At 43.2% G+C, this 19,942-nt stretch overlaps 3 protein-coding genes across 10 annotated transcripts; all 3 read right to left on the bottom strand.

Moving 5' to 3' along the window:
* Positions 1–621: 621 nt before the first annotated feature.
* LOC108602665 lies at positions 622–1,271 on the bottom strand. The gene has a single exon (XM_017990812.1). It carries the CDS (start codon positions 1,179–1,181, stop codon positions 801–803), a length of 381 nt encoding a protein of 126 aa, XP_017846301.1. The 5' UTR covers positions 1,182–1,271; the 3' UTR covers positions 622–800.
* A 6,638-nt stretch (positions 1,272–7,909) lies between these two features.
* Positions 7,910–12,181, bottom strand: LOC108604519 (G protein-activated inward rectifier potassium channel 3). 6 transcript variants are annotated; one of them, XR_001915351.2, is made up of 6 exons: positions 11,909–12,180; positions 11,258–11,490; positions 9,302–9,576; positions 8,462–9,244; positions 8,207–8,382; positions 8,067–8,157 (listed from the first exon to the last, which is right to left on the bottom strand). XR_001915351.2 is itself a non-coding variant. In XM_017994024.2 (5 exons), exons 2-5 carry the CDS (start codon positions 11,488–11,490, stop codon positions 7,982–7,984), a joined length of 1,488 nt encoding a protein of 495 aa, XP_017849513.1. In that variant the 5' UTR covers positions 11,909–12,181; the 3' UTR covers positions 7,910–7,981. The 6 variants fall into 6 exon arrangements, 4 of the variants coding, with proteins under 4 accessions (XP_017849513.1, XP_017849514.1, XP_017849515.1 ...); XM_017994024.2 differs by lacking the exon at positions 8,207–8,382 and having other exon boundaries at positions 7,910–8,157; positions 8,441–9,244; positions 11,909–12,181; XM_017994025.2 differs by lacking the exon at positions 8,207–8,382 and having other exon boundaries at positions 7,910–8,157; positions 8,441–9,244; positions 11,953–12,181.
* Positions 12,182–13,811: 1,630 nt separating this feature from the next.
* LOC108603732 (esterase E4) lies at positions 13,812–19,281 on the bottom strand. 3 transcript variants are annotated; one of them, XM_017992781.1, is made up of 7 exons: positions 19,101–19,281; positions 16,517–16,621; positions 15,977–16,113; positions 15,760–15,921; positions 14,971–15,704; positions 14,744–14,913; positions 13,812–14,679 (listed from the first exon to the last, which is right to left on the bottom strand). In XM_017992781.1, the coding sequence occupies exons 1-7, from the start codon at positions 19,254–19,256 to the stop codon at positions 14,209–14,211; spliced, it is 1,935 nt and encodes a 644-aa protein (XP_017848270.1). In that variant the 5' UTR covers positions 19,257–19,281; the 3' UTR covers positions 13,812–14,208. The 3 variants fall into 3 exon arrangements, with proteins under 3 accessions (XP_017848270.1, XP_017848268.1, XP_017848269.1); XM_017992779.1 differs by lacking the exon at positions 19,101–19,281 and adding an exon at positions 18,430–18,487; XM_017992780.2 differs by lacking the exon at positions 19,101–19,281 and adding an exon at positions 17,539–17,869.
* Between the last annotated feature and the right edge of the window lie 661 nt (positions 19,282–19,942).

The following is a 19,942-nucleotide window of genomic DNA, read 5'->3' as shown; positions in this document are numbered from 1 at the left end:
GCGCAAAGTCTTTGCGATAGTTTCGCCTCGGTGTTGAGCCGCCAGCCAACGTCGCACGATTGCATTGCCTGCCCATTGCATAATATGCAACTTAGATTTGTATCTCGCTCTTTGCATGCGGCAACAAGCGCGCCATGTTGTTGACTCAAAACGCTGTCAAAATGGCAAAACCAAAAATGATTCGTGCGATAAAGACCAAAGCCACCAAAGCAACCAAAAACTAAACCAACAAACAAATGAACACTCAGCTCAGTGCGGCTTAGCTCAGCCCAGAGAGCTGGGCTAGGCTAGGCCTGGCCGCTGGTCAGCCATGAACATTTAATAAACATTTTTGCACCATTTTTTCTTTACTTGTGCTCTTTTAGTTTTTTTTTTTTGCGTTAACAGGCGGCAACTGCAAATGTGGCTGCTGCTGCTGTGGCTAGCAGCAGCAGCAGCTCTAATTGCCATCATTAGCTGTTCATCTGCACTCGCAGCTTATCAATTATCTCGTGCAGACCAGATCGCGCTGGCAATTAGCCAGGCTAAGCGTCTAATTAAGCGAGCCCCCTCCCCTGCTGCTGATCGATGACTTGATCTAGTTATTGATGGCAGTAGCTTGTGTGAGTTGGGAATATGCACAAGATAAATTCTACGTTTATTGCTAGACAAGAGTCTTAAGTTAAATTATACATTTGACTAACAGATCACAGCTTACGTTAACTGAACAAGTTTCACTCAAAGAGCTGCCAACATATCAGTGCTTCACTGCAGATTAAAACTCACAGATGCAGTTGCAGTTGCAGCAGCAACGCCTCAAATTAGCTGCCAGCCAAGCTTCGTTTGTCTGTCGATGTTGCACGCTGCCGATTGCTACGCGTTGCTTCGTCGTAGAGCTCGGCAAAGAAACGCATTTCCTGCTCGCTGAGCGTTAGCACTAGCGTATCGTTCAGCATGTCCCTGTCTAGGTCGAGCACATGCTCATCTGCCAGCACTGTCCTGTCTGGAACGGCAACTGCTGCTGCATCAGCGCTCAGCTGAAACCCGCGCCGACAGAGCGGGCAGCGTCGATCGCGGCTCAGCTGCAAATAACGCTCGAGGCAAAGCCGGCAGAATGAATGCCGACAAGGCAGCCGCGTTGGCTGCTGCTGCTGCTCTTCGAGACAGAATATGCAGGGGCTAGAGCTGGTGGGAGGCTGCATGATTACACAAAACAGAGTACAACTTAGGCCAAGGATACCCTTTGGAAATGAAACAAAATTGAACTTGATTTCGGCAATCGGAGAACACTTAATACAAAATCAATGCCAGCGCTTGCTTAACGAACATCAAACTCTAAGCCTGCTGGGCTTACATAAATGCAATCATTTTGTTAACTAAGAATTCTCTGCGCTGGGAATAAATAATTTCGTTTAAAGCGACGCTACTACTGCACCCGTTGTCCATATTTGTGGCTGTTGTTGGTTGCATTCAAATTGCATTCAAATCAATTACATTCGAACTAAACATAATTCATGTGGTTCGAGGCTTTGGGTACGGGTATGGGTATGGGTTAATACAACAAATTACAACTGACATTTAAACAGAAACATGAAACGGACAATTTAACATGAGCCAAAGACAAACAGCAAAAGGCAACAATGAATTACAAAGGCTGCGGGGTCGAGTGGCCCAGCGCACAGCACACAGGCAACATCATATGAGGCAATCGACAAAAGCCAAATACCCCAAAAGCCAAAAAGCAGCCAAAATCATACGAAAAGCAAAACAGAATTCAAAACAAAATAAAGGCGCACATAAAATTGGAGCCACTCAGGCGAGCAAGAGCCAAGAGGCAAAGCCGAGTGACCTTCAGTGGTCACAATGAGTGCCACAGCCCCGCAGCCCCACACACACACACACACACACACAACGTCATGGCTACAACAAAAACAATAAAATTCTTTTCTCACGATTGTTGACTTTAAGCTTAACACTTACAGCAGCAGCGGCAGCGTCGCTTAAGTTACGAGCCATATTCACTGTCATTGCCTCGCCACAAAAAAAAAAAAAGGACAAAAAAAAAAACACAAGCTGAGCCACATATAAAAATCTTGGCATGCCAATACATAATAATAGTAACAACAACAACCAGAGCAGCAAGCTACTGTGTGCTGGCGACAAATTTTCCAGCAGCAGGAAGAGCCCCAAACTTATCTTGGCCACATGCAAGTGAAATAAGTTTCAATGGAATCGTCGGGGCTGGAGATAAATGTTCTTTGGCACGGCGATTGGGCTTAATTTTTATGTGCTTTGCATATTTTCACGAGTGTTTTAAATGACATTAAAAATTTTGCTTGCGTGTTGAGCTCATTTATTTGTGCAGTTTATTTATTTTTGTTTTTTGTTTTGTTATCGATTTAATGCATTTTGTAGTTGTCTGGCTTAAAAGCAGCTCTGGCTGTTGTTGCTTGTGCATTTTTTGCAATTAAGTGAAATTTATGTTACGGCAAGTTCGTCGCTTAAATCTTTTGTTTGCTTGCGCTGCGCGTCGTGGCATGTAAATTGTCCGAAAAATAAAAATAAAATTAAAGTTCAACCTCTCAGATATTTCCTACTTGCGTGGGCAGCAGCAGCAAACAAGCTCACTTCCCCACTGTACAGTTAGCCAGCCACGTTAAAAGTATTCTCAATGCGTATACATACGTACAGCTGCAACTGTGTATGACTTTTGTCCCAGCTACGGGTACGGGTTGTCCTGGCAACGGCTTCGCGGTAGCTTATTTTAATCCGCTTGGCGTTGGTGGCGTGCATACATAATACATAATTACCGGTTTCACTTTTGCCTGACTCTGATTATCGTGGCATATCTTGACGTATTATTTCTACTTATTTCTTTTTTGTTTTTCTTTCTGTTTTGTTTTGTTTTATTGCAGCCATTGCGGTTTTTATGGCACTTCTCTTATTGCTGCTGCTGCTGCTGCTGCCGCTGCCGCATCGTATGGTTTCTTAATTTTTAATTTTTATGATGTGTTAATGGATATTTTTTGTGACATGACCTCCTGGTGTGTTGTTGCTCTTCCAGCAGCAGCAGCAATTGTTGCTGTTGCTGTTGCTGGCTGCACGCCTACTTGCTGTATCCTGCTGCCAGTTTGACCACAATCGAAGCCAAATACACGTTGAGCAGACAGACAGACAGCGCTCGAGTGCAATCAACTCAGACGTTATGCAATGTTATGCATGTCCAGCTGACTTGCGCTGTAATTGAAGCTATTTAAAGCTTGTTAAAGTGGCAAGGACAAGCTCTGTTGCATGCAAAATCCATGCACAAGGCTGTTGCTGCCCCAGTGCCGTTGCCGTTGTCGTAGCCGGCTCCGATCCTGTTCCTGTTGTCAAGCTGCCAATCAGTTTGATGTGCAGCGCGAATGCAAAAATCAGATTAATATCTTCATATTTAGTGTGTGCACACTTAGACGAGCGACGGCGGCGGCGCCACATTTGCTCAATCATCAGAGTTAAGTGTTTTTTTTTTTTTTTATTTGTTGCTTACAACAAATTCTGACCTAGTTCGCAATCAAGATGCCAGGCAACAACTAAAAATTCTTTGCCAGCTGCAACTGAAACTGGAGTTGCAGCTCTAAAATCAGACGAGTTGTCGCTCAAATTACACGCACCCTGAGTTGGCCACGGCTGAAAGCTGATTACAGGCCCCGAGGCATGCAATTTGCATCAATAAAACTTGAAGCCTCTTGCACCCTTGCAACTGCAACTGCTGCCGCTGCTGCTGTAGGTCAGTTTGTGATTTGTGTGTTCCTTACGCATGCGTGTGTGAGCGAATGAGTAAATGGCCGTTCATCTTGCGTGGCCTGGCGTTGATTTGTTGACTGCTTCTGCATTTGCTACAGTCGCGACCATTCACTGCTGCCTTCAATCAAGTGACGATGGGCGCAAACAAGCCTGAAGAGAACTAACGCACTCTGTTCTGCTTTCATCTGCACCGCTTGAGCTTTGAGTACTTTGCCTTATCGGATAAAAGTGTGCGCTGGCCCAATAATTACTTTCACCTGCCTTATTGATTTCTGATTGCCACATAGTATAATTTTATTACGCATCATTAGGCCGATAAACACATTTGCCAATTGGCTGGCAGAACAACGAACCACAAATCCCACGAAATGCAGAGCGCATAAAACTTTCCCAAACCGAATTATGTGTAAATGTGAAAGGTTCACAGGGCTTTTCAATCATCAGCTACAGCCACTGAGCTGGCCTCAGGTCAGCCCAGTCAGTGTCTAGCAGCGATTAATAAATGTTAGCTAATGGTTTGTTGCAAATGCCACCAACTTCGATTGTTCCGCTTAATGTCCATGAGCAGAGCTTGAGAGCTTAAGCTTTGAGGGCTTAAGTCTGGCCCTTTTATGCGCCTGCATATCATTTTGCAATTTCTTTTGTGGCAGCTGAAATTCGCTAAATTAACTTCACTTCAGATCACAAGCCGCCAAAAAAAAAAGTCCAAAAAATTCGCCATATCACCCCGAAATCAGAAATTTTAAATACAAAATGCAGCTTCTCTCTATATAAAGTGGTGCACAGTGGTGCGCGCACAGTGCTCTGCTCAAGTGTTATTTCTGACAGCTTGGACGTGCACTCAAAAGTGAGATCTGTCATAAAGGCAAAGCTGAGCTGAGCTGAGGTCGCTTTTGATTGTGATTTTGATTATGATTTTTAGCGGTTGAGCGGCTGAGCGGCTGAGCATGCAACGCGGCTGACATTTCAAGCAGGCACCGAAAAAATTTGTATGCAGATTTTAAATTAAAGCGCGTTATCAACCAAAAATATACAAAAGAAAACAACAGCAACCGGTTGCAGCTTGACACGATAGCCAATTTGCTCTGGCACTCTGTCTCAGTTGATGGGTTTTTGTCTTGTTTTGGTTTCATTTTGTTTTTTTTTTCTTTTTGAGTGGAGTGGAGTGGCACTTCCTTAATTGGAGCGGGCAACTGCAACAAGTGCAGCGCTAATTTATTATGTTATTTAATAAATATAATTAACAACAACAATGAAAACAAAACGAGGCAAACGTTGCTCATAAAAATTACTTAATAATTCCCCCATCAAAACTAATTAATTTCAATATTATGCGGCATAAGTGCCCCAAGCGCAGCAGCAGCAGCAGCAGCGGCAGCATCATTGTCAAGCTAAAAAATAAACTGTTGTTGCAACATTAAAATGCTTATTACTTGCCACAAAGCAGGGCGGGGGCAACGACAACGCAGACCCCGCAGCCATTTACAACTTTTATACATACGAAACACTCTTTAACTATATATGCCCAGATCGTAAATATATATATGTATATAGCCCATAAAACAGCGCTTATGGCTTTCGGTAGGTTTCTTTTTGAGGGTAACTAAAATCAATTGCAGCGCATTCTCAAAATATTCACAAGCAGTCAGAGGTCTTTGGGCTTGGGTCCGTCCGTTCGCAACGCTTGGGTAATTTTTATTTTTTATTTTGAGGCGGCTTTGTCCTTACTGGCAAATGACTTGGGAGCTGCAGCCACGCCAATATATATATATATATATATTTTTGGCATTTATGCTACTTATGCGGCTGCGGCTGCGGCTGAGGCTGAGGCTGCGGCAGCGACTGCGCTGCCAAAATGACCGTAATTAATCAATTTAAGCAAAGTGGTAGCAGCGGGACTTGCAACAGGCAAACTACTACGCCAATGTCCGTGTAATAACAATGAAAACAGCATGTGTTGCACATGGGGCAACATACTCAGACTCAAATCTCTACTCATGTATATCTGCACACCATAAATTATGTTCGCACAGGGTTAAGCGCATTATTTAAGCATTCATCACGAGGCTGCAGCTCCAGTCAGAGTCGCTGCAGCAGCAACGGTTTCAGCTCGGCCCTTGCCGCGTGTAATAATTTTTGAAATTTATGTAAACAGTGTTGATTATGGATGAGTTATGTAGCCATGTTCTACGTTGTTGTTGTTGCTGTGGCTGCTGCTGCTGTCGCGGCAAGCGCAGTTAATTTTAAGCTTGTTTTGCTGGCCTGGGCCTGAGTCATCGCCCAATTGATGTCTTTATTAGGCTAACCGTGCCGCGTTGGCTGCTGCTGCTGCTGCTAAATATCAAGCGAGCTGCTTGCAGTAAATGCCAGCCAAGTCTCAACTATGACTCCAGCACCAAAGTGTGCTGACAGCTTTGGCTTTTAAGGCGTGGGAGTGCAAATGTCGCTCACAAAACGTTGCAAACGCCAGCCGCGTGCATCTACAATTTATAAATAAATAAATAAATGCCCCCAAGATGTCAATATGTCGCATTTGTTTCTGGCCACAATTACAATTACATATTGCACATAGTTTCGGGGAAAAATAGCAATTTGGGTGGCGCCTTTTGTCTGCGTCTGCGAAACGTGCCGCAGTGCTCGTGCCATATGCTGCGCTGGCTGCCTGCAACGTTTTCTAGCGCCAATAATATTTTAATTTTTGCATTTTGATTTTTTGCTGGCACACTGCGGGCGCACGTAGCCAACAAGCACGTTTAGCGTTCAGCCGTGTGGCCAAGCACTCAATTGTTTGAGCCACAGCCCCAGCCGGCGGCTAACGCATGGGGCAGCTGTAGCTGAAGCTGCTTAGCTAATGGCCTGAGGCTAAACCACTGATAAGCACGACAAACATTTAACAAGTAATTAAACATAAAGCTCAGTCGCTGCAACTCAAGCTCAAACTCAATCTCAAGCGCTCAGTTCTTAGGACCGTTTGGCCACTGTGGCGTGGCAGCTTTAAGTGTTTAAGTGGGTTAAGGACGCAACACACTCAACGCTAGCGCAGCTCACATTCATTTTGTTTCTCTCGTCTTTTGAATATGCAACATGCAGTGCCTGCTGCTGCTGTAATAGAGTTGCTGAATTTTGGCATTGTATTTATGAGCACACACACACAGACACATACAAATACACAATCATGGCTGTCTGATCCACACCCACATTTCATTAGTTTGCCGCTTGCCGCAACGCTGTGTGATAAATGTGATAATAAATATTCGAGTTGTTTGTGAGTGTTATAATTTAGTGTTGATTAGTTTGCGCAAATAAGAGTTATAGATTCAATTTCAATTAAAAGGATATGAATGTTGCACGTTAACGCAAAACAGTTTGCCCAAGCACACAGACACTAGCAGGCAAAAGTATATTGACAAACAGCTTGAAGTTGTTGTTGCTTTGAGCAAAAATATTCTACGTTTTAAAAATTTACGATGTCATCAACAAATTAAAATATATGCTTGATTATATTATAAATCTGTAAAGAAGAGCAATAGCGAATAATAATTACTTTAGTGTGAGGATGTAATATAGTCTTATATAATACCGGAGATTATCAAAAGAGCTAATTTATTTAAAAGCTCATTGACAAAAAAAAATGATGATCGTAGCTTTAAGTGCACAGATATGTGTTGCGATATTATATATATTATAAAGTCAAATTACAGCAGTCGCAATTTGTAAAAATATTCATATATTTTGTTTAAATATTGAACAAAGACATTTGGAATAAATAAAAGAAATAAACTTTGCTGTTTATCATAATAAATTTTTGAATTGAATTGAAGTTTATTTTTTCTTCTCATAAAGGATTCGCAGATAAATATTGTAATTAATTTTTATAGCTTTCTAACCACCACAAAACGTTTTTATCGATATAGTTATTGCATCAATTGTTGTCAAAACAAAAATGCCGACTATTGTATACTACCAACAGTTTTTGGTTAAGTTGTATGCATATTACCGCTGGCACCTTCTGCATTGATACGCGGCGGCATTATAAATGATGCCTAATGAGTGGGCTGGGCAGCGACTGAAACAGAAACCGAAACTGGAACTGGAGCAAGCGTTTAAAGTGGCAATTATGTGCCATTTATAAGGAGCGTATGTGTAATTTGTGTAAACTAAGACTGCTGCATTTATTAACTTATATATTCATAGGAAGTAAGACATAAAGCCAGTTTCAAGTGTCGCTGGTGGAAGCGCTGCGCAAGGGCAACGACACCGACAGCTGCCAGCGCTGCCGACGCGCCTGGTGATGATACAGCGGCTGCAGCTGGTGTTGCTGATATTGTGGGCTGCTGCAGCAGGAGGAGGAGTTGTAGCCGGAGCTGGAGTGCGTCGAGCTGGTGGAGGGAGCTGTAAGTGAAGCGTTAGTAAAGTGCAGCTGAGCTCAGCGCCAACTTACTTGGTAGTAAGGCTGGTCGAGAGTGCGACAAACTTGTGTGTGGGTGGGGGCGGGGCAACAACAAAAACTACAAACTAATTGCAACAAATAGGAAAACAATACGTTGGACAACACAAAAGCTTATGAGGCCTGATCGGAATGATTCTGCGATAGCTGTCGCATGGTGAAGGTTGTTTCTGCGGGTGGTACGAGCACAAGAGAGAGGTTAACAGTTAGAGTGGTTCAGTGGTTTACCCAAGCGGCTGCGTTTGTTACCCGGCGTGCGGAAGCCCTCCTGGATCTTGTACAGCTCGTTGAGCTCGCGAGCGCTGCAGAGCGGCGTGTCCACTTGAGTTGTCTCATTGAAGCGCGCATAGTCAATCTCATAGGCCTGCAGATCCTTGTTGTACAGCACCACAGGATCGAAGCGATGGCCCCACAGTATCTCAGTATTAATGTAACTGGAACGTGCCTGCGTCGACTGACCCGTGGACTCCACCGTGCCCTCGAGTATGACAACAATCTCGAACTTGTCCTGCAGCATATCCGTGGCATTCATATTATAAAGCGGCGAGCTTTCATCGATCTTATGCTCAATGACCATGGGCCAGATGAAGAACAAGTCGGCGCCCGACTCGTCCGTGCCAATCTGCAGCTCCGTAAAGTGCTGCGTCATCACCTCACCCTCCTTGGTGCTGCGCGTGCGAATTAGCTGCGCACGCACTGCGGCGCCAATGATGTGCGACTTGCGCATATCGCCCACTCGGAACATGAGCGACAGATACCCATCGCGCTGGCAGATGACCGCATGCTTGGAGAAGAGCAGTGTCTGGGCGCGCTGCTTGGCGCGCGTCATTTTGGCAAACACTATGCCAGCCATGAACGCCGAGGACATGACGCCAAAGATGGACTGGAAGCACATCATGAATATGGCCTCGGGGCACTCGGGCGAGGTGGTGCGCACGCCATAGCCGATGGTATGCTGCGTCTCAATCGAGAACAGAAAGCACGAGGTGAAGCCATCAATAGCTGAAACGCAAGGTGACCAGCCCGAATCCTCTGTGTATAACAAGAAATTGCATTAAAAGCTCTGCACTTTGAAAACTGCTTGCTAACCTTGATTAGCCGGCAAATGTCGCTCCTCGAGATCGCCGTGTGTGTACATAATGAGCCACCAGATGAGCGCAAAGAAGAGCCACGACAAGATAAAGCTCAAGGCAAAGGCGAGCAGCGTCCAACGCCATTGCCAGTCCACCATGGTGGTATACATGTCCTGCAGGAAGCGCACACGGCGACGCTGCAAATGCTTTTGCACCACATTGCAGTCGCCATTCTTGAAAACCGCACGACGACGCACGCGTCGCATGCTGCCAGGCCGAAAGTTGCGAGATCTGCAGAGCCAAACAAATTTCAATTAAATTTTAAATAAATATATGACTTAAGCTTTAGATAAGCTATAAACTTTTATTTCAGTGGTAAGGATCAACAAGGAGTTTTGTTAAAAAATTTCAGCGTTACACGCTATTTGCAGTTTAATAATATTAGGCTAAACTATTTCTTTGGTATATAAATATTTTTTATTTAACAAATAATTAAATGCTTATATGCATATGATTTTAGAGCAGGTTCCTGACTGGCATTTCAGCGGATAGAAAGAAAAATAAGTCTTGGGCTGTAACTTGTAAGCAAAAAAGCTTCAAAGAATTAGCCTCAATATATAAATAAGCCAATCTGAGCGCTTTAAATATATATTAATAAAAAAATGCAATTTAATTTTCTGCGAGCCTTAGAGTATGCAACACTTTACGCAAATCAAAATAATTGTAATCAAAATAATTAAGATTCAACTGCTGCTTTAATAATTGTTTATGAGTCTAGCGATAAATTTGGAACATAAACTATGATAAATTGGTTTGCCAGACTTGAGCTAGTTACCCGCTGCACTTGTGTAATTGTCTAAATTAAGACTGCAGCAATTTTGCATTGCATCTAATTAACGTAGCCAATGTCAAGTGTGACACTCGTTTATGCTCTCAATTACAAATCCTCCCCCCACCAAGTTAGCTTGAACTTTGCGATTAATTGACACTGTGTGCCTGGCGTTGGCATAAATAAACGCTAATCGAATTGAACGCACAGCTCTGAACACTCACACACATCTTAATGGTAAATATAGCAGAAATAAAAGCATGCGTCACTTTTGCTTTGTAGAATTGCCGCGCGCTTGGCCTGTTAATTGCTTTTATTGCTTGGAGGAAAACAAAAAAGCAACATTTGGACGCCCACGCCAACGCAAACAGAAATCAGTGGAACCTTTTGGAAACGCACAACAAGTGAATAATTAGAAAATGTTTGCCAAATGCATTTTGACAGCTGACTAATGTACGCGAAATTCTGCTGAATGCGACAGCTAATGAGCCGACGCTGACGTCTGATGTAGCAGGAACACATACGTCGAGTTATAATGCAACGCGCGCGTTGTGGGCGAGCGTATAAATTACAACCGCAAACAGTGCACGGAGCACTTAAAACCAAACAAGCGACGCTTTGCTAATCAGCAAAGTAAATTGTAGTCAAAGAGCTGTGCGACCGCCGCCAGGGCAATTGGATCAAATGAGCACTGAGCGCTAGTTCAAGTTGAATGTCAAGCGATATGAAAAGCTTATATAATGATGTTCGAGCAGCGCACCCTTTGGCCAGCGAGTGGCTGGATCCCTTGAGCGCCTCGTAGTAGACACCAGCCTGCGAGGGCGTATGCGATATGCCGCGCATATATTGCCGCTTCCACTCGCGCATGTGTGCGAAAGTTTCTTCCTTTTCGGTTTCTGCGTCCGCAGGATCCTGCAGCACCTGCACGTCGCTCAAAGGCACTTGCATCTTGGCTACGCTCGCTTGCAATCGCGCACACGTTTGAAACTCAACTGAAGTGGCAGTGGCGCCGAGTTGAGCTCAGGCCAGCAGCAGTGGCGCGTATTTGATTTAAAAATTAGAGCAGCACTAACCAATAATCAGCTATTAACTTGTCTAATTAGAAATGTAGCCCTAATGGCCACAAGCGTACCCCCAACTCACCTGCAGCTCTGCTGGCGCTGAAACGGTTTGCCATTGCTGGAGAGGCCATAGAAGCTGGCCGGACGATTGGGCACTATGGTAATGGGATACGATTGCGGATTGCTGATGACACTGTCCAGCGAATCCGGATCCTCCTCGATGGTCAGTGGTCGCTTCAGTGGCTTGTGGCTGGACGTTGTTGTGCTCGATGTTGTTGTTGTTGCAGCCGTGTGGCTGCTAAAATTGAAACGCATCTGGGAAAGGCAGTGGAGAGGCCGTATTAAATGGCATTGTAGCTTCAATTGGCTTTCGACTTAAGTGTGCAAACAGCAGGCGAGGTGCGAAATATATATATCGCATATAGCAGATATACACTTATATTCGTAAACAAAACGTGAGCTAACATACAAATTCGTTATCAGCCTCTAAAATAGTCACTCGCTTACAACGAACGCCTCGTTATAAATTATATGCCATAACAAGAGAGTAGATTTATGTAAAGTTACATGTAAGCTAAAGTTTGCTTAGCGTTTATCATTTTATTTGCACTTCAGCCAGCTATTTGCATTCGCAGAAGATCAAGTTCGCTTACGAAACGATTCTCAGTGGCGAGCTATTAATCTTCTTTATGTATCGTAAAACTCGTAGCCACTAAAAGTTAGATAGACACACCTTTATAATAGATTATGCTTGCTGGGATTAAATATTTTTAGCACCTTTTTACGAGCGCACTATTTTCAATTAATTTACACCTCTATCACGAACATTAGGGCATTCGATATGTAAACATAGCTTTAACACATGCTTAACACTTTTTGTTGCTCTTTTATTAAATATAAATTATGTTTGCCTAACTGAGATTTGTTTTATAAGCACGAGCGTCGAGTCCGGCAAACAATGCGCGACTCAGGCCAACGGATTAAATGTCAGCCGACAGCGACTGTCACTGAGAAGAAATTTTTCAAACTAAACAAAAGTGGCGAGCAAATGTCAGATCGCTGCAAATGAGCTCAGTTACACGCACACACACTAGCACACGATAGACAGTGCTGCAGACAGATGCTCTCACAGCTACAGTGGCAGACTCACACACACACACACACATACAGTGGCAAACAGCTGAGCTGTCGTTGTGATACGAGAAAAGTTCAATTGAAATGATTTTTAAATTGAAAATGAGGCGGAAGATAAGCGCGGTAAGTGTGGCTTATCTCTATATATTTATTTTCGTGGACAAAAGAAATTTAAAAGCACACACACTCACACTGACTGTGTACTTAACCTTGCGTATGCGTAATATGCGTATACTCAATGTAATGTAAATATAATTAGCAGGCGCTTATTACTGTTGGCTGCAGTTACGCATCATAAACTTTCCATATGCATAGCTTAGCCAATTAAATTTGGTCGCGTGTTCAATAAATTAAATCTTCATAAAAGAATCATTTGACACTGTCAACCAAATACGAGCTGAGAAATTGGAGTCAAACTATTTGTTTGGTCAAAAAACGTTATGCTAACTAATTTACGTCACTCTCAATGCTCTTCCGTCATGCAACTCGCTCTTAAGGGGACAGGCCTCTAAATGATAAATTATGTCACTCTAAATTGTGAATGGCAGCCGCTGACACTGATGAAGAGCTCCCAAGCAGCTGTGATAATTGAATAATCAGCTTAGTTACACAGCAGCCCAATAGGCAAGCCCAGCATATCAAATCGCGACTGCTTGCAGTCTGGCTGCTGCTCCCATCATCTAGTGCAAATTTGTAGCCAATCATTGGCCACTTTGTGGGCTTAGCAAGCGTAGGGGATGTTAATTTGTTTTAAATATATTAACTGGCGCCCCACTGTGCGTTCTATTTTTAAATTGCAGTCTTAATTTACATTTTAAGTTAACATATTATTGTGATTTGCTCTGTTATTTTTATTACACACTGATTGTTTAAATGCTGAACTTGAGCATTTAGCTATTTGTTACAGAAATTGTTTATTTTCAGCTGAAGCGACCTTTGTAGTTAGACTTTGCAAGCTCTGCTCATAATTTAAATACGTCAAACCGTGTAAGTATGCAACGTTTTTTACGTTTATGTTTAGCCTTCATGTATTAAAAATTGGAAGCATGTTTTTGGGAAGATTCAAAATATATTTGAAAAATTAAAAATATTCTTTTTCTCTGCAGTTGTTGTAGCCAACCACATTTTTTTAAAATCATTTTTAATTTATTTATATCAAAAAGTAGGCATAAAAGCAGAAAATTAGTTAAATTATTTAACTTAAATAAAATACATCAATGGAAAACTCCAAAGGAGGCTTTAATATTTTAGTCATTTAAATCTTAAAGCCTCCTTTGGAGTTTTCCATAGATGTATTTTATTTATATTTATTTATTTAAAAAATATTATTTTAAATGAGTAAAAATGGTAAGCAACTTTTGAATATTAACACAGTTCTTGAATAAATTTGTGAATTGACTGAAAATGTTTCCCAGTTGTTGTCAGCTTTAGTAAAGAGAACGATCTTGTTAGGCACTTGAAAGACAAAAAGGTAAATAAAACCAGCTAGTAAAATGTACAGTACAAAACGCGTGCCAGCGCTAGGCCAGCACACACAGATAATAGATTTATTGTAGAATTTAATATTGACATTGACATTTTGGACTTTGACTATTTACACCTGATATTGCGTAAGAGTAAGTTAGGTAAGGAAAGGCTTGTTGGCTTTGGGCATGCTAAAAGTAAGTTGCTTAGACTACAGCTATTCATATTTGTGTGTGTAAATGTGTGTGTGTATTAAATGTGAATAAATGCTGCAGAACTTATATACAAACTAAACGCTAAATGACTACAAACTAAAAAAATATTACAATAAAAATTTGCATTAAATATTTCTTCTGCGCACAGAATGGCAAAATGCTTACAAAATGTGTATGTGTGTGTGTGTGTATGTATGTGTGGATGAATGGTAAGGAAGCACTACATAGCAGCACCATTGTAATGCTGATACATTTCATCCCAGAAGCGCTGCCGCTCTGGCTCCGGATTTGTTTTCATATTCAATTCGTTTGAAATGTCCAAATAGTTGAGACTATTCATAACATTGGCAGCATCAATGGGCGCCCACTTGGTGCTCAGCAGTGGATCCTCAACACTCGGCGTAGGCGTGCCGTACTTGGCAAAGTTTGTCCACATGCGCACCATGCGATTCTTCACCTGCACCTCCATCGACTTGGGATCCAAGCTCAAATTGAAGAAGCCAAACTTGAACAGATAGCCCATCTCGTCGCCATGACAAACTCCAGGTCTGGGTATGCCCAGCATGCGTTTGTACAGCCCCAAGGCGCCATCAAAAGCAAAGCGGTACATATAAACAGGCGCATTGCCGTACTTGGCATGATTGCGAGCAGTGCGGCGTATGCCCTGCAGAAACATGAGATCGGTGAGCAGCTGCAAGCGAGAAGAGCGTTAAATTAATGAGCAAGTGAAGCAGCTGGCGCTGAGCTGTAGTTACCGCAATCATTTCCTCAACAGACTCCAGGCCCACATGCTTGTTGCCCAAGTAGAAGGAGCGAATCTCACGCGTCACTCTATCGTGCACATTTGTTGAATTCAGATCGTGAGGCACCAAACGTCCAAAGTCGTTCTCAATAATGCTCAGCAGCTGCGGACTCTTGCGCAGTCCTAAAAGCAACAACAAATATTAAGTAGCGCTCATACTTAGGCGTGTGTGTGACTTACTTCTGATGAACAACATGGCCTCGTGCGTATTGTAGCCCGTCATATAGGGCACATTGCTGTTGAAATTGTGAGCCGCATACATATCGCTGGGATGTTCAGTGAGAAAAGGTTCCTCCAGAAATTCTGGCGACTGCGCTGCATCTTTGTTCCAATAGCCCTCCACAACGGGCACAAAGGGCAGGCCAATGTTGTTGCGTTGATCCTCCGCTGTGAGTGTTGTAGGTGCTGCCTCTACCAGCTTCATGGCAGGCACTCGACGCAAAAATTCCAGTATTTCGGTTGTGTTGTTGGCACCCACATAGCCCAGATTGGCAGCCAGACGCGCTGCACGCGTTGCAGAGCTATCGGCCATGGACCAGGGATTCAAAGCTGAGCCGCTCTGCGATATAGCGCGCTGGAACAGACCCTTGGCTAGCGGTGATAGCAGCAGAAACTGCACAGAGGAAGCGCCAGCAGATTCACCAAATATGGTAACCTGTGCTGGATCACCGCCAAAGGCAGCGATATTAGCTTGCACCCATTTAAGCGCCAGCACTTGATCCTTCAGTCCTTGATTGCCAGGCGCATCAGCGCCAGCTGTTAGAAAGCCTAAGGGTCCCAGGCGATAGTTAAATGTAACTAGCACAACATCCTCAGCTACCAGATAGTCCGGGCCGTATAGAAAAGAGTTGCCAGAGCCAAAGCTGAAACCGCCGCCATGCAACCAAACCATGACAGGCAGCTTGACGTGCGTGCTGCAAAAACAAATGTTAAAAAATCTAAATATCCAAACTGCCTCAATGGACTTACGCATCTTCCTTGGGCATGCGCGTAGTAAACACATTAATAAACAGACAATCCTCATCGCCCTTGAATGTGTCCAGTATCATGTTCTTGTGCGGGCAGCTGGAGCCCTCGCGTGAAGCATCTCTAATGCCCATCCATGGCTTCTCTGGCTCTGCAGCGCGAAAGCTGTGAAACATTTAAATTGAAAATGTGCCTAAATTGCATATAATATATATTTTACCGTCTGGCGCCCACTGGTGGCGCTCCATAGCGCATGCCCTTGAAACTGTAGTAGCCGCCCCGCTCGCCTGAGCGATACTTTTGGTAGCGACCTCGCACCTTGCCCAGCGATGTGTTGGCCACAATCTCGCGCTCCTTCTGCAAACAAAATCAAACAACAACAAGTGCACAAAAGTTAATGTTAATTCTAGCGTGCTGCTGCTTTTCCAAATGCCAAACTCAGAGTTGGCAACTTGCTGTGAGATTGGCCATGTTCTTGCACAAGTGTTTGCCAAGAATTTTCGGTGTTGCAATAAATGTGGGCCATGGTGCAAAAATTGCGCAAATATCAATGCGGTCAATGCCCAATGGCCAACAGTTAGCAATCAGGTTCTTGTTCTTGACAGACTACTGTAATTATAGCTTGTGGGCAGCAGTTGCCTTTGGCGCTAGGCAGCTAGGCTACTCTTTCTTTGTTCTTGACGTCATGGCCAAGCAGCTGCAGCTGCGAATCTCAAATTTGGCATGCGGCATGCCAAGGCTGATCAGTTGTTAGGCTTACCCGCAGTGATCGCACCACCTCCTGCACCACACGCATGGCGCGCGACGGCAGCAATTGCACCAGTGAGTTGGGATGCGAGGTCAGTGTTTTCCAGGCCGTTGTCTCCTGCAATTACAAAGGTCGTCGCACACAGTTTGTTATTATTAATTGAATTACAAGCCCAGCGGCTGGCGCTCTTGCAATACTGTTGACAGTTTGTAGCTGTGGCTGGCTGCCCAGCGCTTTAATGTTGTTAACGCTCAACCTTGCTGTCTAGCAAATTTCATTTAATTGAAATGCCATTTGCATAATACACCACAAGAGAGCCGCAGCCCAAAATTGACAACAACAATGCCAGCGGTCGGTCACGTGTGGCCCGCGCGCTTAATTGTTAAACATATAAAGACAAACTATTATACATAGGTCTGTTAGCTGTCGCATTAGCCGAGCCGGCGCACGCGGCGTGTGTCCCAAGCCGAAATGTAACTGTAGCTTTAAGTGAATCATGACACAGTTAGACACCAAATGTTTCAAGTTCACTTTTTGTAGCAATTAATGCTAATTTCTTTTTTATTTATTCAGCTTGTTTACTCTACAAAGCTTGACCCGCTGGCTGCGTGGGTCGTCTGTTGCCTTTGAAATGCAGCTGTATCTTGTATATTGTATCTTAAGCTTATGCTAATGTGGGCGTGGCAGTGTTGTGCTTAAATTGATTTTTTATCATATATTGAAATAAAATTTTGTTTTGTGTACTTGAAGCTGAAACTTGATTTGTTAGAGATCAATGCTTAAGATACACTTTGCCATTTTTTATAGGCTCGAGCGTATAAAATTATAAAACCAACATACGGACGCTTTCACGCTACGCTCGGCTAGCAAAAGTAAGCACAAAAACAATAGCTAGAGAAAATAATATAAGCTGCAGTCCGGCAGTTCGGCTGCCTGCAACATGCAACAAAGTAGAAAGTTGCAATAACAAGCGAGCAGCAACAATAAAAAAAACCAACAGTGTGGATTATATAAATACAATTTAGTAAGCAAACCTCGTATATGTTCGAGCTTGTAGAATGCTCTATTTGCATTGCGCCACTATCGAGCATTGACCCGGAAGAAGAATCTATTGGCATCATTGTTGTTGTTGTTGTGGCCAGCAGCAGCAACGCAAAAGGTTCATACTCCTGCTCATCGCTTATGCTTTCCACCATTAGCATTCGATTCTGCGGCTCGCTGGGTTGTGCCACAATAATGGCAAAGACTATGAGTGCTGCGGATAGCAAAAGGGCCAAAGTGCCCAATATATAGGGCAAGTTGCGGCGGCAGTTCATTTCGCGTTTAACTGGGCGTATGCGCGTTTACGTAAATTTTTGACTGCCTCTTGGCCTTTGAGCCGTAAACTTTGATTTATGCAAGTCGCGCTAATTTATATTTATAGTTAGCTGGCTATTGACACACACTTAAGCACAAGTCGGTACTTTGTGGCATTTGCGTCCGTTTTGTGTTGCACGCGCGTCGACGGCTCACAGGCTTTTGAGCCAAGTCTCAATTCGCGTCGAAGTATCTAGCTGCTGCTTTTAGCCACACAAGTGGTAGTTAACGCTAGCAAGCATATATTTATAATTTTGCTAAATTTAATTTTCTTTTGTTGGTGTGCAACATGCAATGTTTCGATATTGTTGCTGCTTAGCTTGTTGTCATCTGCAGTTGCTGGTTGTTAATTGAGCGCCAACGGAAATGTTTTAATTGCAATTAACTATGTTATTTAATTAATCAATATTTGCATCTGTTCGTATAACAGCCAAATATACTACGTATATACAATAGTTAAGGTTATTAATTGTTAACTGATGTTAACGCATGTTAATACACTGATATTTACAAGTTGCACTCAAATCTACTGACAGACACGTAATACATGCAAAAAAGCATCAGCTCACCTGCTCGAATTCATCTATGATAATAAATACAAAAATCTGCAGTGTTCTCATATCATATTGTCCTCTTGCAAAATGATATACCTACAAGTATGGTATGAGCAAAAGATTTATATTTAGCAAACACTAAGTGCAGAATAAACTAAAGTTCTGTTTGTTCTTTTATTGAAGCCATGGTGTTAATTTCTTCGCTTAGCTTAACATTGAAGAAAGTTACGTCAGCAGCAGCAGCAATTCAAGATCAATTGCAAGCTATGCAGCTTTTGAACTTTATGGCGCAGCGCATACCTCTAACTATTACAAAAAAGGCGCTTTAGATATGGAACTCTTGTCACGTTGTTCATAAGGTCTGTTAACAGTTTTCAAATGCTTTTAGCTTTGGCTACGACAATGACGATAACTTACGCAGCGCTTAAGACAATAGCTTGACGTTCATTGCGACTACCTGTTGGTGGAAAAGCAGCTACAGCTACAGTGACGACGTTCAATTAGTTTTGAAACAGCAACAAATTTGCAAGACGATGACAAAGCCCCAGACAGAGCGCAGCGCAGACGTAAATGCGGTGTAAGCAAAAATTTGTAACTCTGGCACGCTTCTTTGTTTTACCAATTGGCTATCACCCAATGTTGTTGAGTTGTGTTGAGTTGAGTTGGCTTTCAGACTTTAGACTTACCTTTAACGTATTGGATATTTTCCCAGCTCGCGCTATGGCCGTGCCAAATGTTGAGGGCGCTATGGCAATGGAGGCGGACTCGTCGCAGAGCCCCAGCAGCGCAAAGAGCAGCGGCAGCAGCAGCAGCAACGGGCACGAGAGTCGTTTGGTTATCATGTTGTGCTTGAGACTTGGACTACAACTAAGCAAATAAAAGCCAATTGTGCATTAGTCGATTGTCTTAAATGATAATGGGATAATAAACGCAAATAAATAAAACCGCTCTGCACTGAACTAAACTGAGCTGAGCTGAGCCAAGCGCTTCGCTGCTCAGACTACTTCTTGGTCAGGGCCAAAACGCGAATGTCAACAGCGAAACAGCAAGCTGGCTAGCTGGCCAACACTTATGCGAGGTACTTGACTTAGTTTCTCAGCTACGCGCGCTGACGCTCGCGATCGCGCTCGCGCTCGCCGCTCTGCTCTTGTCTTACATTTAATTGGCTGATATTATTTTCGTATTACAGTTGACGCTACGCCGGTTATAAGTGTGAGCGCTAGTCTGAGGCTAATACAGACATTATTCAATTTGGCTGAGGTCATTGAGCGTTGAAGCGCTGACTTAATATTTGCATGCTCACTAGGCGTATGATTAATTAAGTATGCATATGGTGTCGATTTTTGCCTTATGTTATATTTATGATTATCATAAACAGCAGCAGCTCAATGCCAGGCGTAAATTAATTGACTGCGTCACGCAAAGAGCCAAAGGCAAGCCGGAAGAGTTTCGAGAAGGTTTAAGGCTCTAAGTGTTAATTTCTTTTTAGCAGCAGCCTAAGATTTCCTGCTTTAAAACAATGTTGTCT

Source organism: Drosophila busckii, chromosome 3R (genome assembly GCF_011750605.1).
Source record: "Drosophila busckii strain San Diego stock center, stock number 13000-0081.31 chromosome 3R, ASM1175060v1, whole genome shotgun sequence".
In the NCBI taxonomy this organism is placed as follows: domain Eukaryota; kingdom Metazoa; phylum Arthropoda; class Insecta; order Diptera; family Drosophilidae; genus Drosophila; species Drosophila busckii.
Note: the sequence above shows the minus strand (reverse complement) of the source record. Positions and strands in the feature narration are given on the sequence as shown.